At 50.2% G+C, this 25,171-nt stretch overlaps 1 protein-coding gene across 1 annotated transcript; it reads right to left on the bottom strand.

Annotated features, from left to right (window-relative positions):
• Nucleotides 1-110: 110 nt before the first annotated feature.
• On the bottom strand, nucleotides 111-14,271 carry LOC113893166 (keratin, type II cytoskeletal 7). Its single transcript, XM_027542940.1, has 9 exons — nucleotides 13,835-14,271; nucleotides 11,952-12,163; nucleotides 9,506-9,566; nucleotides 8,260-8,355; nucleotides 6,535-6,699; nucleotides 5,313-5,438; nucleotides 2,253-2,473; nucleotides 810-844; nucleotides 111-437 (listed from the first exon to the last, which is right to left on the bottom strand). Exons 1-9 carry the CDS (start codon nucleotides 14,159-14,161, stop codon nucleotides 280-282), a joined length of 1,401 nt encoding a protein of 466 aa, XP_027398741.1. The 5' UTR covers nucleotides 14,162-14,271; the 3' UTR covers nucleotides 111-279.
• Between the last annotated feature and the right edge of the window lie 10,900 nt (nucleotides 14,272-25,171).

Below are 25,171 nucleotides of genomic sequence, written 5' to 3'. Positions count from 1 at the left end.
AGTTTCCGTTCAGCAGCACCCCACGTCACCAGTGTGCTCTCCCAGTGCTCTCTAGAGCCCCTCCCTTGCCTCACCTTCCCCTCCGGGCCTAATGAAGCCAGGATACCAGGTGCCAGGCAGGGGCTCATCCAGGCCTCAGAAAGCAGCTGCTTTATTGGAAGCTATTCTGATATCTTTTTTCAAACTGTCTTGCAGTTCTTGGGATGAGGGTGGGACCAGGGTTGGGGGTCTCCTTGTGACTATGGGAGGAGGGGGTATGTATCTCCCCACACCCAGGGCTCATTTGCGGGGGCTCCTGCTTGTGGCGGATGTGGTCCTCATGGAGTAGGCCTTGAGGGTCCCAGGCCCTCCACCGCTGGAGAATCTCAGGGCGTTGTTGCCCATGGTCCCCCCAAAGGTCAGCAGGCTACCAGAGCCACCCGTGGAACTGACCACAGCTGAGAGAGAAGAGAAGAGGTCTCCATCAGTGTGAGGCCCACTACCTGCGCCCCCAGCCTCCTGCCATAGCTGCCTGTTTCCCTCCCTCTACCCACTACCCTTCCCCCACCAACAGCCAGGAGCCAACCCAGAAGTAGCCTCAGACAGAGGTGAGGGCTGCTCCACACTGCCCCAGCCCCACCCTGCCCTCATGCATGGCTTTGCTGGGCTGTTGAGCCTGTCTGGATGGAATCTCCAGGCACCTGCTGAAAGCTGTTTAAGGGAAGGAGGTGCCGGGCCTCCATGAGGCCAGGTCTTCAGGCCAATGTGCCATCTAATAGACCCAGCCTAGTCTGGACAGCACAGGTGATGGGCCGCAGCCAAGGACTTACAGATGTTCACGGCTCCCACTCCATCTCCGGTCAACCTGGGGGCAGAGGAGAGACCTGTGAGGGCTGCTCTATCCTCAGCACTAGAGGAGGCACTCCTGCACCCCTCCATCCAGGCCGCAAGCAGGACTCATGTTCATTCCTGTGTCCCCACACATCCAGCCTTCCTGCAGCCTTTCATTTCTGGCTACAACAATCTTGGGAATGTCTCAGAGCCTCCATTTCCTCACTTGTAAATGCAGTCTTAACCTGTCCCAACCTCACAAGGTTGTTTGTGAGGGTTAAACTCATAACTTACCTAAAGCCCTGGGCACACAAGATTCTATAAATGGTAGCTGCTCTTATTGTTTATGTAGATGGCTGCCTCCCTTAACCAGATCATAAAATCCTCAAAGAAGGCTGTGGCTTATTGATTCCTGCATCTCCAGTCACCAGCATGAGGTCTGGCACATGCTATTTACTTAATATGGGTTGAAATGGTTAATGAAGTGTTAAGTGTTGACTGAGTGAATTCAGCTACAGTGGGAACTGCGAGGGGAAGGAGGAGGCAGCGGTGGCTTTAAGCAGCCTGGGGAGCTGAAACAGGTCTTGTACTGGAAATTAAACATCTATCCCAGACAGGTATGTTTGTTCTGTGACTCATAGCCCCATTGTCACCAAGCCCTTGGCCGTGAGGATGAATTTACACTGCAGGGAGAAGAGAAGGCCTCAATTTAGTGGAGCAAGTGAAGGAAGCCCAGCTGACCTCAGCAGCCCCAAGTCCTGGAAGGGGATAGAGCAAAGGGCAGGGGCAAGAGAGGCAGACACTAGGAATCTTCCAGGCCCCTTATCTGTTGACAAAATGAGTCAATCAAGCCATCAAGGTATGAATGAAGACCCCAACTTTACGGACATAGGTTTTGAGTCTTTTGTGAAGAATTTCCTGTAAGACTAACCCAGCCCAGCTTCATCGCAGGCTGCAGGTAAGCATGCAAATATCTCTGGGGACAGGGGAAATTTACCTCCTCACCATGCTCAGTCAACACCCCATGACTTAGCCCTCAATTATGTAGTGAGAAGCAGACTGTTGCCAAGGAAGATGGCTGGACCAGGACTCAGCAGAGCTCAATTGCATACTGGCTCTGTCCCTCAGTTAATAAAACTAACCAGTTTCCCCTCTGTACACTCGGAAGTCAATAATACCTGTCTTGCTTACCTGATGTGTTCTGAGAATCAAATAAGATGACCTTGTTAACACACAAAAATGCTGTTATCAACTTTCCCACTGAGCTTATACCACAAGGTCTTCCCTCCAGAAAGCCATCAAGGGCAAAGAAGCAAGCATTATCTGTACCCTCCCTGCACTTCCCATCCTCAGCGCCCTGCAAAAGGAGAGATACAGGAAATGCTTGCAGGTGGATGGGTGTCAAGCTGCAAGCCCCACTGAGCCAGCTTGTACGTCCTCACCGGCTCTCCTCGCCCTCCAGCAGCTTGCGGTAGGTGGCGATCTCGATGTCCAGGGCCAGCTTGACGTTCATGAGCTCCTGGTACTCCCGCAGCTGCCGGGTCATGTCCTGCTTGGCCTTCTGCAGGGCGGCCTCCAGATCCTCCTGCTTGGCCCGTGCATCCTTGACAGCCAGTTCCCCACGCTGTTCAGCATCGGCAATGGCGGCTTCCAACTTGGAGCGCTGTGGGGAGTAGCGGGGCTCTGAACCGGGGTCGCAGGCCTCATCAGTCACTGCCTTCCTGCATCCCCATCCTGCGGTGAGTGCCTGGGCAACTTGCTTACTGTGGCTTCACTGGCACCAGCCTCCTTCCCCAAGCACCAGGGAATCCCAAGGGTTTAAAACATGGGCTTTGAGGGACTTCCCAGGTGGTCCAGTGGTTAAGAATCCACCTGCCAGTGCAGAGGACACAGGCTCCCTCCCTGATCTGGGACGATCCCACACACCAAGGGGCAACTAAGCCAGTGTGCCACAGCTACTGAACCCGTGCGCTCTAGAGCCTGTGCTCTGCAGCAAGAGAAGCCACAGCAGTGAGAAGCCTGTCCATCACCACTAGAGAGTAGCCCTCGCTTGTCACAACTAGAGAAAGCTTGCGTGCAGCAACTAAGACCCAGCACAGCCAGTAATTAATTTTTAAAAACATGGGCTTTGATACCCAATGCCTAGCTTTCAGTTCTGGCTCTACCTCTTACAAGCCATGTGATCTTGTATGAATCAGCCCTTCTAAGCCAAAAGTCTCCTCTTTTCTAAAATAACAGTAATCACGGTATATAAATATAGATGGGAATAGCTCAAGTAATGAAATGAAATAATATACAAGTCCTTGGCACAGTGTCTAGTATTCAGTAAGCACTTAATAAACGCTATTATGAGTAAATGCGATTATGATTTACAAATGCTCACATGCCCGACCCCTAGCTGGAGGATTTCCAAGGCCATGGGATTCTAGTGTAGTACTCAAATTTCAGGCAGATGACCAGGCACCTTTCAGGTACCTTGAAAACAGGAGCCATTTTGCAACAGGCCCAGAACAGGGAGACTTGGAGCACAGAAATGCTTCCTGGAACCCCTAGATTCCAAGTCAACAGCCCCCCAGGTGCAGGTAGGGGTGGTGTGATTCAGAGGGACCTGAACAACAGCTGTCACTTCCTGCCTGGCCTAGTGTTCCCTCTCTTGTGGCCCATCCCCCACTAGAGGAGCCTACATAATGTTTTGTGTGTGTGTGTGTGTGCGCGCGCTCAGGCGTGTCTGACTTTTTGCAACCCCATGGACTGTAGCCTGCCAGGCTCCTCTGTCCATGGGATTCTCCAGGCAAGAATACTGGAGTGGGTTGCCATTTCCTTCTCCAGGGGATCTTCCCAACCCAGGGATGGAACCTGCATCTCCTACCTTGACAAGTGGACTCTTTACTGTTGCACCACCTAAGAAGCCTGAGCCGCCCCTTATTCATTTCCAAGGGCCACCATCCCATCCCCTAGCCCAGGGCTCCTCCTCCTTCATTTTCACAACCACCTTCTGCCCTCAGATCCTCTCTCCTCAGCACATGCACTCTGCCTCTCTGCCTGATCCTCCCAGTCCTGCCCTGAAGGCTGGCTGACATCCTTGCCCCCATCCACCGGTGAGCATCATCCCCGTCACATTGGTGCCCCCTTGGCAGGGTCATTCCACTGCCTCTGAGCCACAGCTTCTGGGCCTGAGCCTGCCCTGCTGTGTGAGAGGAGAACCGGATATAGGAGAAGCTGTGGGGTTCGGGAAACTGCCATTCGTTACTCTGTGCCTCCCCTCCTGGCCTGGATGCTGGCTCACTGCACCAGTGACTCATGGCTCCGATTCTGTGCCAGGAGGAAGCCTCCATTCTCGCCCACGTGTAAACAGGCCTGCAGGGCTCCAAGAGGAGGACATTTCTGGGTAGATCACCCTCACATCCCATCCCCCAGCTGTCAACCATCAGCTTCTTTCCCTTCCCACTGCAGATGCCTGCTGAAGCTTAGCCTCCTCCCCTACTTCCATGCCTTCATCAGATCTTAGGGGACCCTTTCTCATCAGTGCCCCCCGCCCCAGCTTCACAGGATCTCCTCCCATCAGTCTGTCATCTGAGACCTGTGCCCTACTATGCTGGGAAGGGAGGAGCAGTGAACCAGATGGAAGAGGGGCCCAGCTACTATGGCATTTTTAATATCCCAGTGGAGGTGGGGGACAATATTTACTTACACTTAATTAATAAGACTTACCTAGTAAGTCAATGGACTTCCCTAGTGGCTCAGACAGAAAGACTCTGCCTGCAATGTGGGAGACCCGGGTTTGATTCCTGGGTCAGGAAGATCTGCTGAAGAAGAGAATAGCTACCCAGTCCAGTATAAGACAGAACATTCCAGAGTGTTAAGTGTTTCAGGGATCTTCCCACAGACTGCTAAGAGAGTGGCTAGGTGGCTGAGGAAGCCATCTCTGAGAAGAGGTCTTTTGTCCTCAACAAAAGATGATGAGAAAGGGGCACGATGTGCAGAGCTGGGAGAACCACATTCCAGGTGGAGGGAACACTGAGTGCAAAGGCCCTGAAGCATGAAGATGCTTGGCAAACATCATCTCCAGCAAGCAGCAAGAGCACGGCCAGAGAGGGAGCGGTGGGGAGTGAGGTCAGCGGATGTGGCGGGGTCTCGGGAGTCACAGCAAGTTGGCCCCAGACCCCGTGGCCCCTATCCCAGGTAGACATTGCACCCAGAGCTAGGTGCAAGAAGAGGGCTCAGGACCAATGTGATAATGAATGGTGGTTCTCATCTGGCCAGCAGCCTGAGGCTCCCTCCATGAGCTCTGTGCCCTGCTAGGACTCCTGGTCTCCCTTTGGCCAAACCAGCACCTGGTCAAGAACATTTCATCCTGGAGGGTCTGAGAGGCTAGAGCTGCCCCAGCCTCATCCCCAGGGCAGCAGGGGCAGGACTGATGCCCCTGCCTCCTGCTTCTCATCCTGAGCATGGTCCCAGCTGGCTGCCCTTCACCTGCCCCAAGGACAAGCACTGGTGCCCACCTGGTTCTTGACGCTGTCGATCTCGGCCTGCAGCCTCTGGACAGCCCGGTTCATGTCCGCAATCTCATTCCGGGTATTCCGGAGGTCGTCCCCGTGCTTCCCAGCCTGGGCCTGGAGGGTCTCAAACTGGAGGGACCACACAGAAGGGTATGGCAGGGGTGGGCTATGATTACAGGGGGCTCGTCTTCTCCCCACCCAAAGAAGGCCCCAGGTTCTGAGTGACAAGGCCTCCCAGCTTATCGTGCCAGGGAGGGATAGTCTGACTCCCAGCAAACTTTGCCCGATGCCAGAGGCCAGACTCCTGGACAATGGGGTGGGGTGGGGTTCAGCTTCCTCCCAGCCAGGACAGGGAGGACAACGATGGCTCCCTGGACCCGTCCCCACTGATACCAGTCCTCTTCCTGTTTCCATCATGTCCTAACGCTGGAGAACCACAGAAGTCTGAGATCCTCACCTGTTAACCCCTTCATCAGCATCATCCATCTCACAGATGAAGAGAATGAGTCCCAGAGAGTGGAAGGGACTGCCTGAGAGTCACACAGCAAGTCCTTACTGACATACCTGTGTTCTCACACGCACCATGGATGACCCCCTATATCTGCAGAGACATCACTCTATGCCACTTTTAAACCCTCAGGCTCCTTCCCTCAGTTACCCCAGCATCCCCCACCCCACCCCAGCCCATTCCCTCAGCTCCTGCCTGTCAGCTGCCCTGCCCTTGCCCAGTGCATATAATGATTAAACCTAATCTGGAGCCCTTGGATCCAGAATCTGGTCTCTGCTCTTCCATTCACTACCTGTGTGGAGCTAGAAAAATCACTTAACCTCTCCATGCCTCAGTTTCCCCACCTGTGAAAAAGGGATAATATTGCCTACCTAACGGGCTGTTCTGTGGGTTATATGAGTCAATACAGGTAAAACATTTGAAATGTTGCCTAGCACTGTGCTTACTCGCCAAATTTCAGCTATAATAATTATTACTCCATGTCCATTTCCTCTGCCTTGCCGCCTACATCAGGCTGGAATCTCTCCCTGGGCAGGGGCTTGGCCTTCTCTTCCTCTTCTTCCCAGGACACTGGAGACCCCCACAGACTTAATCCCTGGTGCCTGTCAGCACAGTGAGACACAGGCCCCAAAGGCTCGAGACAGGGTGAGGAGTAAGGGAAGCCACCACCCAGGACCCTGCCAGGAAGAGAAAATAATGGCTCCAGTGAGCACACACCTTGGTCTGGTAACAGGCCTCGGCCTCCGCCCGGCTGCGGTTGGCGATCTCCTCATACTGGGCCTTGACTTCAGCAATGATGCTGTCCAAGTCCAGGGAGCGGCTGTTGTCCATGGACAGGACCACGGATGTGTCTGAGACCTCAGACTGCAGCTCTTTCAGCTCCTGTAGGGACCAGACAGGGCATCAGGGCTTGGGTGACACATTCCTGTCCCCACGCCCACACTGGGATCCCTTGCACTAGGGAAAGATAAAAGGAGAAGAGGCCAGAGTGGGAGCGAGTCACCAGGCAGCCAGAGGGCACAACAGACCCAGCACCTACTAAATGGCTCCGCCAGCCCTGGCTCCCGGAGGAGCCCATCAGCAGCTTGTCAAATCTAAGAGTCTGGTGGGAGCACAGAGGAAAAGCAGAGTGTGCTGAACGTCGGTGGCTCCTGGCTGTGAGTTGCTGTGCAGGTTGAGCTCTATTATGAAGAGGATCACTAGGGCGTGGGTAAAAAAAGTCATATTCCACCCTAGTATGGATGGAACACTCTGCAGTCTTTAACACTGATGATACAGCCATATTTATGGACAGGGAACTACATCCATGATATACAGTTATGTAAAAAAGGTATGATTCTACTTTATTAAATGTGTATATTTCTGTATCTTTATGTGTGTGTGTATATATATATATATATATATATATACAGAAAGAGCCTGAAAAGGTAGCTATCAAGATGATAAGAGACGGTATAGGAAGCTTGTTTTCAATTTTATGCTTTACTTAATTTTCTAGATTTTTTGCAGTGAGTATGTATTTCATAACAAGAGGAAAATAATTCCATATACATGTATATACATACACACACACATATATAACATGTGATAGACATATAAAGGCCCACAATGAGACTAGGAGGGCCCAAAATCAGCTTCAAGGATCCAGCCCCCAAAATTAACACACGTGGAAATTCTCTCAGAGATGCAAATGGAAGCTGGATGTTCATGTAAAAACGAGACTGAAGAAGTAAGAAGTAAGAGAAGTAAGAACTGAAGTAAGAAGTAAGAACTGAAGAAGTAAGAAGTAGGAATAAGTAAGCCCTTATTCCTAAGGCCTTCCAAACTCAACTTACTTGTGTAACTAGCCTCTTGTGTAACTATGTCCCAGACCAGCCTGATGATCAGCCATACTATCTTCTGCCTAAGGCCAGAGCCTCACACTAATGGGATTAAGTGCTTTTTAACCCCCTTCAGGGAAAGGATCTGGAAGCTCAGGGCAGGGCAGGAAAGGAGATGGGAGGGGTAGGCAGAGAGAGAGGCTGGGTGGTGGGCGTAAACCCTCAGGCACTCCAATCTCTCCTGACCTGGCTCCCCTGCCAGCCCACCCAGCACACCCATGAACCCTGTCACAGCCCAGATCCCTCAACATCCTCCTGGTTTCTTCCAGCCCCTCTCAACCTCCCTTCCTTACAAATGGTCATCCCATGTCTCTAGAAGGCCAATTTTGACTGACACACCCCCTAACCCCCCTTCCTCACCCTCCTGCTGCACTGCCTCAGCTATTTCTGAGCTCCTCACCCACCACAGATTCCTGAATCTAGAAAAAGTAAAGAGCAGGGTCATCTCCCCTACATCTCCCCAACACACACCCAGACTGACCCAGAGGCAGAGGGTAGACCAGATGGCCCCCTGGCTAGGACATGTAGAATATGGCATATTTCCCACCCCTGAGGTCTTCACCTGCTCATAGAGGGTCCTGAGGAAGTTGATCTCATCATTCAGGGTATCCACCTTGGCCTCCAACTCCACCTTGTTCATGTAGGCAACATCCACATCCTGGGAGGGGTGGTGGCAAGAAGGGGTAGATAGATAGCGTGTTCTCAGTACTGTAAATATTTGGCAGCCAGTACTGTCCAACCCCAGGACCAAACCCCATTGCCCTACCAAGAAACATACAGCAGCTCCATGCTGCCTGACACATCCACAGCGGAAAGTTCCCTCCAGTGGACCCGCCCAGGCTTTGAGATGGACATTGTCTCCACTCATCCCCAGGACTGGAAGTGCCTTCTCAGCACTGACAGCCCAGAGCATTCTGAAGCCCCAAACCTAGTGCTTCACCAGTTTCTAAAGGCTTGTTTAGACACACCCCCGGCTCTGCCCACTAGAGGCTATGTCACCTTGAACAAATCACTACAACTCCAGGAGCCTCAGCTTCAAATAGGAGAGCATGAAATCATGCAGACTCCAGGATACCACATCCAGAGATGAGAAATCTCCAGCCCAAATGTGTAACTGGCAACTTGGGTGATACTGAAGCAGGCAGGCCACAGATAACTCCACAAGTCCAGATGATGTCTGGGCCCCATCCTCTGCTGTGGGTTAGCTCCTGTGGGGAGCGCTCACTTCCACTCATCCCTGAATTTCCAAGGGCCCAGCACTCCAGGGCAGGTTACATTTCTGTGGATGGGCCTGGGACACTGAGTATGTGTACTTTAAATCATAGTCTTAAGTCAAGCCCTTATTCCTAAGGCCTTCCAAACTCAACTTGCACACCTCCAGGTATGGGAAGGCTCACTCTGCCTCAAGGCAGCCCATCCATTCAATATTTCAGGCCTGCCATGTGCCACCCTCATCTGTAACTGAATGTTTTAACTGATAGAACACTTATTTATTGTGGGGTTGAAATTGCCCTCTCTAACCTCCAACTTGTAGTCTTAATTCTAACCTTTCCAAGCCCAGAAACAAGTCTACTGACTTGCCAGACACACACACACACCACACACATGCACACACACATACATGCACACAATATAGCCTTATGAAGGGCCTGGCTTTCAGATCTTTCCTTCTCCAAGCCCATCATTTCCCTCTTATAGACCCAGCCAGACTATGACCCAGGTTCCTATTGGTTGCTTTGGTGAGAGGCATGTGGTCCCCTGGCCCCTGTTTCTACAGTGTCCTCTACCCTCCCTGTCTGCCCCCTCACCTTCTTCAACACCACAAACTCATTCTCAGCAGCTGTGCGACGGTTAATTTCATCTTCATACCTGCAGCAAAGAAGAGAAGCATGGTGTTGGTGCAACTCTGCCTCCATCTCCTCATATCCAAGTGTGAAGGTCTGCCGTGCATCACCTTCACTCCCTCCTTAATGACACAGTAGCTCAGTTGGTAAAGAATCTCCGCAATGCAGGAGACCCTGGTTCGATTCCTGGGTCAGGAAGATCCAGTGGAGAAGGGACAGACTACCCATTCCCGTATTCTTGGGCTTCCCTGGTGGCTTAGCTGGTAAAGAATCCACCTGCAATGTGGGAGACCTGGGTTCAATCGGGTTGGGAAGATCCCCTGGAGAAGGGAACGGCTACCCACTCCAGTGTTCTGGCCTGGAGAATTCCATGGACTGTATAGTCCATGGGGTGGCAAAGAGTCAGACACGACTGAGCGACTTTCACTTTCACTTATGACGCAAAGTGTCCCTGACTCGTCCATATGGCTATTCCTAGGACTTTGAGTCTTGGCAGGGGGTGGGGGTGGGGGAGCAGGGAACGTATGTGAATTAAAGGACAGAGGCTGCGTATCCTGGGAGTGAGACGGCAGAGAACAGCCATGCTTAGGGACCGCTTCATATGGCCCTGCCCCGTTATGTGCTTCCTGCGCATTCGCTAATTTAATGTCCACAACAATCCTGTTAACAATGGTGCTGTGACTCACAGGAAGAGGAATAGAGGTGCTGAGAGGCAAAGTACTCTGTGCAGTCATCAAGCTGCTAAGTGCAAAGCCCAGACTTGAAGCCTGGTCATCTGACGCTTGAGCTTAACCTGCTTAATCCCATTGGCTGAGGGTGAAGAAGGGGCCTGAAGAGGAGGAACCTTGTGGATTCCGGAAGAACCAGGTCCCAAGTAGGTGGGGAGCCCCCATCCCTACTCTTACAGCTCCCCTCCCATCTTTCTTTCTCTCAAGGAGCCAACCCCTTGCCCGTAGAAGGACACCAGCAAAGCCGGGCACAGAGCAAGAGGGCAGCTGGGCTTGACCCAGTGTTTACTGGAGGATTCAAAATAGGTGTCGGAAACTGAAACTCAGCAGTGCACACAAGCTTCTGGAGAACAACAGGAGCAATGTGGGGCAATTTCAGTGGGGAGCAGGATGCTCAGACAGGCAGAGGCCCTCCAGGAGCCCAGACCCCCAAAGTCCACTCCCCCTACCCCAGCCTCTAGAATAGTTAGAAAAATATCTACAAGGCTGTCTGTCCATTCCTGCTGTGCCACTGGGCCCAGAGGGCACACAGACGAGGGCTCCCTGGGCAGCTGCATCAGGACCCTTCTGCACATTCCCTTCCAGCTCCTCCTTCAGCCTGGCCCAGAGCTCAGCCTGGGGCCCCAGGAAAGTGCTCTGGGGCTTTGGCTGGGGGGGAGCATGTGTGAACACATGCAGGGCAGGGGAGGCCTGGACAACAGGGGCTCACAGGCTGTCCTGGGCCTCCCCTGCCCTGCACCTGTCTGGTTCCACCTGCTGTGAGATTAATCCTGTTGACTGTTGCCCTAGGGAAGTTGGGGGAGGGGGGAAGGGACACTCCCTTCTGAGGCCTTTGTTTGTTCTACCTCCAGTCAGAGGAAGTGACCCTGCTCGCTTAGTCATACACCCCTAGGCAGAGCACAGAATTCACTCATTACCCACCCCCCACCCTGTGCCCACAGGGCAGGGATGCCCACTCAGCCTCTGGTTTTGGTTTCTATTCAGTGAGAACAGCGGGCACCTCAAAGGCCTGCCCTCAAAACCAGCCTCCACACTCCCTGCCCCTCCTCATAGCCTCCTTTCCGGTTCCTGCTCTGGCCAGAAGCCCCCATCCCCACCCCCACCCCAGCCTCTGCAACCTCGCCCACCGCTCACAGTGATCATCCTCTCTGCTTCTTTCCTCCTCAAGTTGGCTCCATGTATGTCTCCTCTCGGGAGTCAGGGGACCCAAAGTAAGACCCAGCACTCCCAATGATCTACTCTGCAACCTCAATCAAGTCCCTGCAACTTGCTGGATTCTAATCCTCACAAGAACAAAATGGAGTTGTTCTAGAATAATCTGAGGGTCATACAAGTTCTGACGCATATCTGTCATAGGACACTTCTTGCCCTGCTGTCTCCTGGGCCCTGGTCAGGCTCCCAAAGGGAACAGTGTGGATCAGGAAAGGGTTGAGAGAGTTCTTTGGAAATAAGTCGGGAGAAAGGACCAGAATGACTTGGAAACAGCCCCCAGAGACAAAGAGAAGCAAGGGGAGGAGAGGCAGGGAACCTGTGAATCAAGACCTTCCTTTCCTTGAGGAAGGTATTGTACTGAGCAGCAGCACCCCCTGACCTCTGACCCCAGAAGGATTATGAGGGGGTGAGCTGACAGGGGCACATTGGCCAGGGCACGAATCCCCACAGGTTGTACTGGGGGACCATACTTATTCTTGAAGTCTTCCACGACATCCTGCATGTTCCGAAGCTCCACCTCCAGGCGACCCCCATCCAGCTGCAGGGCCTCTAGTTGCTTCCGCAGGCCAGCAATCTGGGCCTCAAAGATGCCCGGGAGGCGGTTGCTCTTGGCAGACTTCTGCTCCTGCAGCAGCGCCCACTTGGTCTCCAGCAGCTTGTTCTGCTGCTCCAGAAACCGCACCTAGAAGGAGCAGGAGGAGGGAACTCATGGAGGGCAGACTGTGCCACTCAGCGCAGTTGGGAGGATCTCCAGCCACGTGGCAGAATCGCATTCCCACTGGCTCTTCCCCCAAGCTGGGCCCCTAGTCCTTGGCCCTCTTCTCCAGGAAGCCCACCCTGAACAAGCCTCTCCTCCAGGACTCTCTGTCTCCTGTGTGTGCAGGGCTCAGATCACAGACATGTCCCAGTGCTTACGCTTTAGGGTCTCCTCCTTCCTCTGCTCCCCATCACACCACAGGTGATGGTCTCCACCACCCTCTCGGAAGGGCTGCTGCTGCTGCTAAATCACTTCAGTTGTGTCCGACTCTGTGCGACCCCATAGATGGCAGCCCACCAGGCTCCCCTGTCCCTGGGATTCTCCAGGCCAGAACACTGGAGTGGGTTGCCATTTCCTTCTCCAATGCATGAAAGTGAAAAGTGAAAGTGAAGTCACTCAGTCGTATCCGACTCTTAGCTACCCCATGGACCTACCAGGACCTACCAGGCTCCTCCATCCATGGGATTTTCCAGGCAAGAGTACTGGAGTGGGGTGCCATTGCCTTCTCCACTCGGAAGGGCTGCCTCCTTCCTATCTTCATCCTGAGCCTGACTTGGGCCCCCTCCCTTAGGCTGGGACCTTATCTCTTCCTCTCTCAATATCCTCCCTTCCCCTCTTCCCTCTTTGTCCAACAGGGCCTCAGGACAGGATGCTATAATCAAGCCAGTGTAAAAGGAGCCCTAAGAAGCACCAGTATGACTGGTGGTGGGAAGCCAGCCTCCTCAAGATCAGCCATTCAGGCAGCAGAACCCTGGGGCTGCAGCTAAGTTGCAGGGGGAGGAAGCCTGGGCCTGGGGCTTTCTGTGGAGGCTGCCCCAGAACCTGAAGGATGTGTATGGTCTGAAGGGTGAAGGAGAGGAGGAGATGGGGAACAGAGAAGCGGAGAGTTACACAAGGCAGGAGAGGAAGAGCCTGCTCCATGCCCAGGGAGGAGACCCTGGCCCTGCTCCAGGGAACTAGCCCTTAGTTCCTGGGTCCAGCCCCCACAAGTCTGCGCCCCCATCTCCATCCCCCACTCTTTTGGGACCTGAACAACCGAGAAAAACACTTCCTAAATGGCCCTTCCAGGGGGCACTCAGTGCCCCCAATGGGCTCTCTCCAAGGGCAGGAAGAGCCTCACTTCCCACCACCAAATAGAGGGTTGGAAGACCAGGTAGGTGGGGCAGCCAGGGTTGGGAGCCTCCCTCTCTCCAGCCCTTTATTTCCAGCAACTGCTAGATAATAACTGGAGAGGACAGGTGAGAGGGTTCTCAACCTACCCCATCTCCGACTCCACACAGCCCCCTCTCAGAGAAAGGGGCCCAGGGAAAGAAGTCCTGGCCCCAGGCGTTTGGAACTCGAAAACTGAGCGCAAGAACTCCAGCTCACAGGACAGCCCCCGACACACGTTCGGGGAGGGAAAAAGCAGATGATTTGGGTAGCTTGCCGGAAGAGAGAGGCTGAGGTTGGCAAAACAGCCACAGGTTTCATGGGGAGGGTTCAGTCCCCGATATCGGAGGAAAGAGAGTACCAGCCCTCCCAGCGCCTGGCTCACGTTGGCACGGCGGGGCGGCTGCTGGGGCCTGGAGCCTGGCTCCTGGCAGTGAGGGAGCTCACCTTGTCGATGAAGGAGGCGAACTTGTTGTTGAGGGTCTTGATCTGCTCGCGCTCCTCCTGGCGCACCTGCTGGATGGAGGGGTCGATGTCCACCTGCAGCGGGGTCAGCAGGCTCTGATTGATGGTGACCGCGCGGATGCCGGTGCCCACGGGGGCCCCGTAGGATGAGCGTGCGGCCACTCGAGGCCGAGAGGCGCCCAAGCCATAGAGACTGCTGCTGCTGCCGAAGCCGCCGGGGCGCACCGAGCTCAGGCGCACCTGGGTGCCGCGGCCCGGGAAGGCGGCGGAGCGCGAGCTGAAGACCTGGGAGCCAAAGTGGAGCGACATGCTGAGCTGGGTCGGGATAGAATGAGCGGCTAGAAACAAGGGGCTGAACTCGCTGACCTCCGGGGAACAGGGCCGCTTTTATCCGCTAGGCGCGAGCGGATCGGCTTACACAAGTAGGGGCGGGGCTGGCCGCGCGCCACCTTTCTCTGCCCGCTGGCCCCTCCCGGGACCGCGCTTCCGCCCTCCGCGCGGTCCACCTGGGGGAGGCTTTCTGTCCCAGCCTGGGCCAGTCCAGACTGGGGAGGAGGGCTGTAGACCCCCAGACCCCTTGATGCAGGCGAATGCAAAAAGCGGTGGAAGACAGCGGGCGCAATCCATCTGAGAGTCAGGGGAGGCTTCCTAGAGGAGGCATGGGGAAGAGGTGAAGAATATCCAGATTTCTGACAGCAGAAAGATCAAGCGATAAAAGATTGAGCTAAGAGGTGAACAAAATGTTCTAGTGCAGGAATCAGCCTCCCCACCCGGGTCCCTTCCCCAGGCTACTGAAAGCCAGAAAATCATTCCCACCCAAGTTCATCTCCAACTTGAGAGATCAAGCAGCCCAGTTCTTGAGTCAGCTAACCCCAAGGTGAGCCCACCAGTGCTGGTTTCCCTGGCCACAGGCCCCAACACCTCATTTCTATACAGAGACTAGCCCAAGTGGGGCAGGACCCCAGTGCTTGCCCCTCTCCTCCCCACCCAGGAGCCATCTGAAGCCCAGAGGCCCCTGATAATAGTTACCCTGGGCCTGCCCTTCCCCCCACTCCCAGATCACATTCCTGTCCACTTACTTCACTTGTCTCAGGAGAAGAAGGGGACACCTGTGTGTGTGAGAGACGCTTGGCGCTAGTGTTTCGTGAGTTTTGTGTGCACGTGCCTGCAGGTTCCTGGGCTCAGCGGTATACACATTCTAGGCATTTGTGTTTCCATATTGTTTGCATGATTGGGAATGAACTTGTACAAATGGGAGTCTATTTTGGGGGAGCAGGTGGATAGGTGTGTCTGTGGATACACACTTGCACACTTTTGTAAGCACATCTGTGCAATATGCTTATATTTGCACTCAGACACTTCTGCCTCTTCCCCACCCGTGCCACTTTCCTGTTTAAAGGTCCCACAGCTGAAGCCACCACCAAACAATGCCCAGCAGTTTCAAACCCAGGATGAAGATGGGGATAAATGTGCTGGAACAAGGAACACTGGACCAAGGAGCTAAGCACTGGCCTCACTTCCTAGTCTCCAGCCACACATGCCACGCCCTCTGCATGGCTCTGCTTTTAGCTCTGCTAGAGAGGCAGCCAGAGAAGCTTTTGGAAAAGACAACTGACAGGGCTGTTGTCATCTTTAGGCCACTTCTAGCCCCACAGGCCAAGTTGTCACTTCAGACCAAGCCCTTGGGGGCATCCTGGGTGGAGGAGGGTGGGCATGGAATGCCCTTCCTGGTTTTCATTTCAGTTAGACAAGGAGGACTAATCAGCAGCAACCCTTTCTCAGTGATCTCAGTGGAGAACCAGGCCCCTTCCCCTCCCTCTCCTCCATAGTGGTGTTGGGACAGCTCAGGCCAAGGGATGCCCAAGGAGACCTTCAGTGTGTCTGCTGCAGGGTGTGTGTGTGACAGAAAGAGAGACACATACACACTCACACACATACACACTCACATACATATATGCATATATACATACACGCGCATACACATTCATACAAACATTCACCTAAATGCACATCATGTCACTTACAGATACACATACACACACAAACCATATCACTCACATGAGCACATGCACATCATACACTCACACACACACACACTCTAAAGTCTTTATTCCTCAGTGTTTATCCTCAACTCTTTTCTCCACTACCTCCCACCCCAGCCCCCTCGCCCTCCACCTCCTAAACCCACCCAAGTTCCACAGCTGGCCGCTCCTTCCCCCCAGGCACAGCTCCCCACTCCCAGGATCTGCCCTCTGGAGTCTACGCCCCACCCATGCCAGGAATTCCTCCCCCTATACCCCACACCCCCACTTCTTTCCTGGTCTGAGAAATCTCTGGCTGAACAATGCTGGTGACCCTGAACAAGTCACTGCCCCACCCTGGGCCACAGCGTCTTCACCAGAGGTGAAGCCCGCAGGTTAGTGGGGAGAAGGAGCTGGGAGGACACAACAAAGGAGGAAAGGCCTCTGGGCTTTTCAGGCCCAGGACGCAGCCTGGCTTCTGGCCACATTTCCCCGTTCCAGACCTGCCCTGGACCCGCCCCTCAGCTCCCCGTCTCCTCCCTCACGTGTTCTGGCTGCTCCAGCCCTCCCCAATCTCTTCCTGTCCCTCCATTCCCAGGCCAGCACCATGAGCCCACTGGGTGCCCAGCTGCCCACACAGACACCTTCTGGAGGGCTTCACACGGAGCTATCGACACTAAGAGGCCAAGGGTCAAATTCCTGCCCCGCAAGAGTGCCCCATCCAGGGGTTCCCACCAGCCGATCCGGTCTCCCATCAGCCGATGCCTCTGCTGGCCTCACAGAGACCCCCTTAGGAGATTCTGGGTAGAATCTTGAGCTGAATTAATTTCCAAAACCTTTCCCAGTTGTTCCTCCCCACCCCAGAGGCTCGCTTCATCTCTGTAGTGTTCTGTCACACACACACACGCACGCACACCGTGCACACCACCATGTGCACACACACACCATGCACATCACTTGTCCTCCCGCTGCCCACCTGACCTCCCCTGCACCTCTGGACTCAGCTGTGAACAAGCAAGCCGCCCCAGGTCCATAGTCCTGCTTGGCTTTACCAAACCTGCCCAGAAACCGCAGTCCCACAGCCCTCAAAGCTGGAACAGACTGGATCTTTGTGAGAAGTGGAGTAGACATTCTTTCTGGCTCCATTACTCATTGTCCATCCCCTCCAAATACCTCCTTAGATTCCTAAAGAAAACAAATGTTTAAGGCATAATTTGTTTTCATTATCTTGGAATTCCAATTATTGCAATCATAACAAAAACCATTTAACATTTCCACATGCAATGTAATACTTTAAAAATAAAGCCAAAACAATTTTTTTAAATAAAGTCAATTGACAAAACACATATATGGCAGCCAACTTTCCAAAAGAGACAAATCCATAAGGAAAAGAAAAGTGGGCAATGAACACGTATCGTATCAGCCAGTGCTTACCTCGTACTTACTTTATCTGCGCCCAACTCTGTTCTTTGCATAGTGTATGTTATTATCTCATTTTAAGAGAGGTAAAGTGAATGAATTTGAGTAAATGGCCCATGGTCACACAGCTAGTATGCAGAAAAGCCAGGATTTGAAGCTTGGCAGTTTGAACTGCTGGATTACTTCTAAAAAAGAAGAGAAGGAAACAAAATCAAATACTAAATATGAAAAAAAAAATGTTCAACTTCACTCAAATTAAAGAAACACAACTAGAATAGCAATAAAAACAGATTTGTACCTGTCAGGTTATCAAATGACTAAATCATTTGCTATCAGTGTTAGGGAGTGTGTGGGTAACAAAGTTTTGTCCTTTATTGGCGCATCCTCTTTAGGTGTCATCTGTTGGTGCATCCTCTTTAGAGGGTAAGTTGGCGACAGCTATCAAAATTAAAGGCATTTCCTTTACCTCCATAACCAAAACTAATGAAATGGATATGCTTGTCCTCGGCCAAGCACATTCACTGCCAGGAACTTATCCTACAGATGTTCTCACCAAAAGTGCATACACACACACACACACACACACACACGGCCTCTGTTGTCATTATTTTATATCAGCGAGACACAGGGAACAATATAAATGCCTATCACTTGGATCTGAGTCAATGCATTGAGCTGTACACATTCAGAGAAACGTTATCTAGTAAAAGGAATAAAAGCCTTTGTACACTGATTGAAATTTTACCTTTACATATTGATTGTACAAATCATTGTGATTTTTTAAAAAACTCTCAGGAGGCTCATACCATCAGCTATACCACATCCACCCTCTACCCTGTGGCTGGTCCCAGCGGGCCCCACAGTCACCTCCTGATCCCCTGGCCACTCCCTCACATGCACCAGCGACTCTGGATGCTGGTTCTGGGTGCTCCTCTCCCCTCCCCCCCACAAACCTCATCTCCAGGCATATGACGCACTCAGCGTCTTAGCCTGATCCAGGCTCCCCAATTCCAGTGCCTTCCATGTCCATCCTTTTTCTCTTGTCTCTGCCTGTGTCTGCTCTCAAGACCCCAAACTGCTCCGTCTCTGAAACCTCAAGCTCTGACCTCACACTGCAGGGCCATTCATACCTCTGCCACTGCCAGCAGGTGGACTCTTCAGCCACAGCAGCATTTCCAGTCCTGAATCCAATTATTCCATTTTCTACCCCCTAGACTCCTTCAGTGGAGAAGGCAATGGCACCCCACTCCAGTACTCTTGCCTGGAAAATCCCATGGATGGAGGAGCCTGGTGGGCTGCAGTCCATGGGGTTGCTAAGAGTCGGACATGACTGAGTGACTTCACTTTCACTTTTCACTTTCATGCATTGGAGAGGGAAATGGCAACCCACTGCAGTGTTCTTGCCTGGAGAATCCCAGGGACGGGGGAGCCTGGTGGGCTGCCGTCTATGGGGTCGCACAGAGTCAGACCCGACTGAAGCGACTTAGCAGCAGCAGCAGCACCCTCCTTTCAGGGCTTCCCTGGTTGGGGGGAAGCTTCATCTCATGGCTCAGATGGTACCGAATCTGCCTGCAATGTGGAAGACCCAGGTTCAGTCCCTGGGTCAGAAAGATCCCCTGGAAAAAGGGAATGGCTACGTACTCCAGTATTCTTGCCTGGAGAATTTCATGGACAGAGGAGCCTGGCGGACTACAGTCCATGGGGTTGAAAAGAGTCGGACACAACTTAGCCACTAACACTGTCACTTTCTCCATTTCTGGGTCAGTCTGTACCTTGGATGTGTGCCCACCTCTCCCTGACTGGAAGCTCTTCTTCTTTGCAAAGCTTTCCCCAGTTCCCAAAAGGGGACTGCAAGTGTTGAGAGCCAAGACAAGACGGAGCAGACTGATAAAGCAGAATCATCTTGGTACGTAACGCTTGTCAAACCACCGGTGACCAATTCCAAGGTGACTGTCTGAGCTGACTACTGTTTCTGCATGTAACCCCCTCACTCTGTCAATAAAAGCTCTTGCCCCATGATTGTGGGAGAGGGAGGAGGAAGTCAGCCTTTAGACAGGCGTCTGCCCTCCCCACCCCCAGGTTGCAGGCATCCAAAATAAAGCAAACTTTTGTTTCCACCCACCTGACTTCTTTATTGGCTTTTGAGTGGCGAGAGGCTGGACCCCCACTTTCAGTAGCAGGAGGGATCATCTTTACTGTGTGCTCGGCCTGTAGAGCATGGGACTGCATAGACACCTGTGGGCTTCAGGCATGGCTCCCATGGGCCTTGGGCAGGTCACTTCTCTCATTCCTTTATTTGCTGATATAGACATTTAGAGAATGTTGACTCTGTGTAGCAATGTAGTATTTACGGGGTGAGAAATGAGTCTCAGAAAGGGTAAAGGGACTCACACAAAGATAGATGGCTCACAAAAATGGCAGAGATGCAACAAAAATCCAGGCACCCTAACTTCTAGGTTAAGAAGATCTGGGCTAGAGATCTCCCTACCAAGCCACCCTTCTAGTAGCTTCCAATCCGGGGTCACCTAAGTCTCATCAGAGTCCGATTTCCTAACCTTGAGAACACTGAATCCCCCAGAGGGCTACCAGATCATCTCCTTCTGCGCCAAGCGAGAACATGTAAGTACACAGGTAGCCACCTACGTTTATAGTATATAGTCTTCACTTTTCACCCTGGGGCCTCAAGAGTTATCTACATACAATTCCCTAGCCCTTTCCTTGAGCAAAATTCCTTAGTCATTTGTAGAAAATGAACAGTTATGCTGAGAAAGAAAAGGCGAATCAAGGGGACTTCACTGGTGGTCCAGTGGCTAAGAGTCTGAGCTCCCAATGCAGGGGCCCGCATGCCATGACGAAGACTGGATCAAAGACGTGTGTGCCGCAACTAAGACCTCGCACAGCCTAATTAATTAATAATAAATAAAAATAAGTATTAAAAAAGGGTGAATCAGGACAGAACAGTTTTCTCCAAAAACATTGCAGATGGTATCTGCTTGCACCTTTGATCACTGTTAACTTTTCAGTTTCATACTTCATTGTCTTTAATTATAAAGGCTGTTAATCAATACATCCTACTTGTTAAAAACAACCCAAAAACTCAAGAAGCACATAGAAAGATGAAGGTCCTCTCTTCACGTCCCTAAATCTCACTGCCTGACCTGTCCCTGTAGGTCACTACGGTAGTGGCTGTCCTTCCAGCTTTTTTCTTTTTTAAATTCATTTTTCTTCTCCCTGGTGTTTGGAATTTTTTCCTATGTATCTCAAGTTTATTAGTAATTAGATTTCAATTTATATTTTAGTATCTCTTTATTTTTAAATTAAGTAATTGATTATATTTATTTTTGGCTGCACTGAGTGTTGGTTGCTGCATGTAGCCTTTTTTTAGGCGCAGTCTGCAGGCTTCTAATTGAGGTGGCTTCTCTTGTTGCAGAGCACAGGGTCTAGGGCACACAGGCTTCAGTATTTGTGGCTCATGGTCTCTAGAGCACAGGCTCAGTAGTTGTGGCATATGGGCTTAGATGCCCCATGGCATGTGGAATCTTCCTAGACCAGAGATCCAACCCACGTCCCCCACATTGGCAGGTGGACCGCCAACCACTGGACCACCAGGGAAGCCCAAGGTTTCAATTTATATTTGAACCCATGCTTCCCTATCAACATACCAAAATTATATTGTTATATGATACCCTCCGCTTAGTGCACACTGTTGTACTTTCTATCTCCTCGTCTTCATCCCCTCTTTCCTCCCAACTCCATCAGTCTCTCCATCCCATATCCTGGGCTTGGTTAAAAATAATCTGACATTTTAATTTCAACCTACTAGTAAGGATTTTTCCCTCTGTCTTCTATTTGAAAGATCTTTTCTGGTTTATAACATAGTTAAAAGTCAGTTTATCATCATCCATTTATTTGCTATAGATTTTACTAGAACTAGATTCGTTACCCTCCACTGCTTGACATGCTCTTTGTCTTCTCTTGAAATGTCTCTGTTTTCATTCAAATTTAACTTTCATTTGTCTTAACTACCTTCTTGATTAGGTTCCTGAGAAATGGATCATGGATCTTGCAGATCTGAAAATATCTGCCTTCTGTTCTCACACTTAAACACCATTTTGGCTAAGATTCCTTTTCCCTGGAAGCCGGGAGTCTTTTCCAAGGCCCTGGGGCTTGCCGAGCTGCAGGTGACAACTTCAGTGCCAGTACAATTCTCTTTGCAGATAACCCGTTTTTGTTGTGAATTGTTGAATTGTTTTTATGTCTGGAGATTTTTAGGATTTTCATTCTTTTTTTTAAGTTCTGAAATTTCACTAGTATCTAGGATTCTAACAACTCAGAGAATTCAAATCTTCTGACGTATCTCCTCTGGGATCCAACAAGAAACCAAACTTCCCCAATCCACTCTCATTAGCTGGTCCACTTTTTATCCTCTTGGTTGAGTCTCCCAGAAGGACAATGGGAAAAAGAAAATCACCCTTCTCCAACCACTGTTTTCCCAGTATGCCCCAGGTATAGATAAATTGAAGAATGAATGGATCTCTTATTTTCTCGCTTGCACTTGAATCCCTGTTTCCTGCATTCTGTTTCTTCCTCTTAAGTTTACCTCTTTATTCTTTTTTAAAATATTTATTCATTATTTATGTATTTGGCTGTGCCAGTTCTCAGCTTTGGCACATGGGATCTTTGATCGTTGTGGCAGTATGTGGGATCTTTAGTTGTGGCATGCGAATTAGTTGCAGCATATGGGATCTAGCTCCGTGACCAGGGATGGAATCTGGGCCCCCTGCATTGGGAGCAGGGACTCTTAGCCACTGAACCACCAGGGAAGTCCCTTGCCCCTTAGTTTTCTCTTCTTTTTTCTTTTTTAAAAAATGTATTCAAAAATAATTGATTTACAATGTTGTGTTAATTTCTGCTATACAACAAAATGACTCAGTTATACATATGTATGTATTCTTTTTCATATTCTTTTCCATTTTGGTTTGTCGCAGGATATTGAATGTAGCTTCCTGTGCTATACAGTCCTGCCCCTTAGTTTTGATAGAGCATATCCTCCAGTAGCTTTCTGAGAAAGGTGAGGTCAATGTGTTGATAGGAATGCACATCTGAATATTCCCTGTGCTCAAGAGTAACTCATGGTTTGTAAAGCTATAGAATTCTGAGTTGGAAAATGTTTTCCCTCAAAATTTTGAAGGTTTTAATTGTCTTCTAGCTGCTAATAGTACTGCTGACAAGTTTGAAGTCATTCTGATTCCAAATTCTTTATACAAAAGTTTTTTTCTCCACTCTATAAGTTTGTAGAGTCTGTTCTGTCCCCAGTAAAATGTCTTGAGATCTGTTGGAGATTTCGTGGTCCATTTCAATCTGCAAATTCATATCCTTAAGTTCTGGAAGTTTTTCTGGGAATATTTCTTCTTTTTTCCCCCCTTACATTTTCCCTGTTCTCTCTTTCTGGGACTCTTCTTATTTAAACACTGGACCTCTTGAATTGGTCCTCTTGTTTTCTTATCTTTGATCTCCTATTTCTCATATTTTTATTCTTTTTCTCTACTTTCTATATTTCCTTCATATTCTCTTGAAAATTATTTACTCAAGTTTTCATTCCTGTTATCACAGTTTTTATCTCCAAGAGCTGGCTTCTTTTCTGAATATGCATTTTTTATTGTATCCTGTTCCTGTTTCAGGAATAAAGTATCTTCTCTTTCTTTTTGAAAATACTAATAAAATCAATGTTAATATTTTCATCTCCCTAAGTCTCTGCTCGGAGAAGGCAATAGCACCCCACTCCAGTACTCTTGCCTGGAAAATCCCATTGACGGAGGAGCCTGGTAGGCTGCAATCCATGGGCTCGCTAAGAGTCGGACACGACTGGGTGACTTCACTTTCACTTTTCACTTTCATGCATTGGAGGAGGAAATGGCAACCCATTCCAGTGTTATTGCCTGGAGAATCCCAGGGACGGGGGAGCTTGGTGGGCTGCCTTCTATGGGGTCACACAGAGTCGGACACGACTGAAGTGACTTAGCAGCAGCAGCAGTCTCTGCTTCCTCCACATTTTTTTTTCATGTTTGCTATCTGAGCTTCAGTTTTTATGTGGAGGCTCTTCTCAAATGAGTGACTACTCCATGGCTGACAACTCACATTTCCAGGGGCAGCACCAACAACTCCGTGAGTGTGGATGACGCATGTCAATGGTAGGCTCTCTATACAGTGTCGGCTAAGCTATTCACATGGAGAGATTCTAATGTCAGTGCTTTGGGTCTTTCCTTTGCAGTTAGTTAGAAAAATCTTCCAAATTCCCTCTCAAGAGTCCACAAGCCTGACTTCTAGCATTCTGGAAACCAAATGAGAAAAGAGGGCTGGGGATCTTAACCCTTGGTTGTAAACTTTCCTTCATTCACCATTTTTTCAGTAAGGTGTCTGTGCCCTACTGTGCCTTGTTATAAAGACCCTCTGTTTAACCCTCCAGAGAATAAACCTGAAGTCTTCCGTGGAGGTGGGGAGGAACAGTGTCTGGCCATTCTGAGCAGAAGAGGGGATTCCAAAGTCCAATAGCTCATGGAATAGATTTTGACCAATCTTCCAGATTTTTCAAATCAATTTTATTGAAGTAAAATAAAATTCATCCACTTTAAGTGGAAGTTGGATCTGTTTTGATGAAGGTTACTCGTGTAACCACCACCAAAATAAAGAACATACCCATGACTTCCAAAGAATTTCCTTATATCTCTTTATAATCAACCCCTACAACCCTAGGCCCCAAGCAAACACTTATCTCTTTTCTGTCACTATAGAATAGATGTGTCTGTTCTAGGATTTCATATAAATGGAATCCTACAGTAGGTACTTTTTAGTATCTAGCCTCTTTTGTTCAACATAAATTTTTTGAGACTCGTCCATGCTATTGCATGGATAAATCTTCATTTCTTTTTATTTCTGAGTAGCATTACATCATGGCACAGTAGTGAGGAATCCACCTGCCAATGCAGGAGATACAGGAGACACAGGTTTGATTCCTGGGTCAGGAAGATGCCCTGGTGGAAGAAATGGCAACCCACTCCAGGATTCTTGCCTGGAAAATCCCATGGACAGAGAAGCCCAGAGGCTACAGTCCGCAGGGTCGCAGAGTCTGACACAGCTAAGCATGCACACACACAGCATTATATCATATGAATAGAGCACAATCCATAATTTTCACAGACATATGAGTTCTTCCCAATTTGGGGCTATTCTGAATACCTGACATGAGCACTTGTATATACATTTTTATGGACATACATTTTCATTTCAGTTAGGTGAATGAATACCTAGAAGTCGAATTACTGGATCATAAGTAAATCGATGTTTAACTTTATAAGAAACTGCAATGTGGTTTTCCAAAGTGGTTATGCAATTTTCCTTTTCTGCCAGCAACACATGAACATTCTAGTTGCTCCACATACTCACTAACACTTGACAGCATCACTAATTCTAGTGGTACTGGGGTTTGGCGGGTCTAATGGTGGTTTTAATTTTATTTCCCTAATAATTAACAACACAAAACATATTTTCATGTGCTTATTGGCCATTCATGCAGCTTATTCTGTGACGTGTGTGATCAAATATTTTACCCATTTTTAAATTGAGCTACTTGTTCTCAGCAGGTAAAGAATCTGCTTGCAATGCAGGAAACACAGGAGACACAGTTTCAATCACTGGGTTTCGAAGAGTCCCTGGAGAAGGAAATGGCACCCCACTCCAGTATTCTTGCCTGGGAAATCCCATGGACAGAGGAGCCTAGAGGGCTACAGTCCAATGAGGTCGCAAAGAGTAGGACACAACTGAGCGACTAAGCACACACACATTTGTCTTCTTACTGAATTGTATTAATAAGTGTTCTTTC

The sequence above is a fragment of the Bos indicus x Bos taurus genome, chromosome 5 (genome assembly GCF_003369695.1).
Source record: "Bos indicus x Bos taurus breed Angus x Brahman F1 hybrid chromosome 5, Bos_hybrid_MaternalHap_v2.0, whole genome shotgun sequence".
Lineage (NCBI taxonomy): Eukaryota > Metazoa > Chordata > Mammalia > Artiodactyla > Bovidae > Bos > Bos indicus x Bos taurus.
Note: the sequence above shows the minus strand (reverse complement) of the source record. Positions and strands in the feature narration are given on the sequence as shown.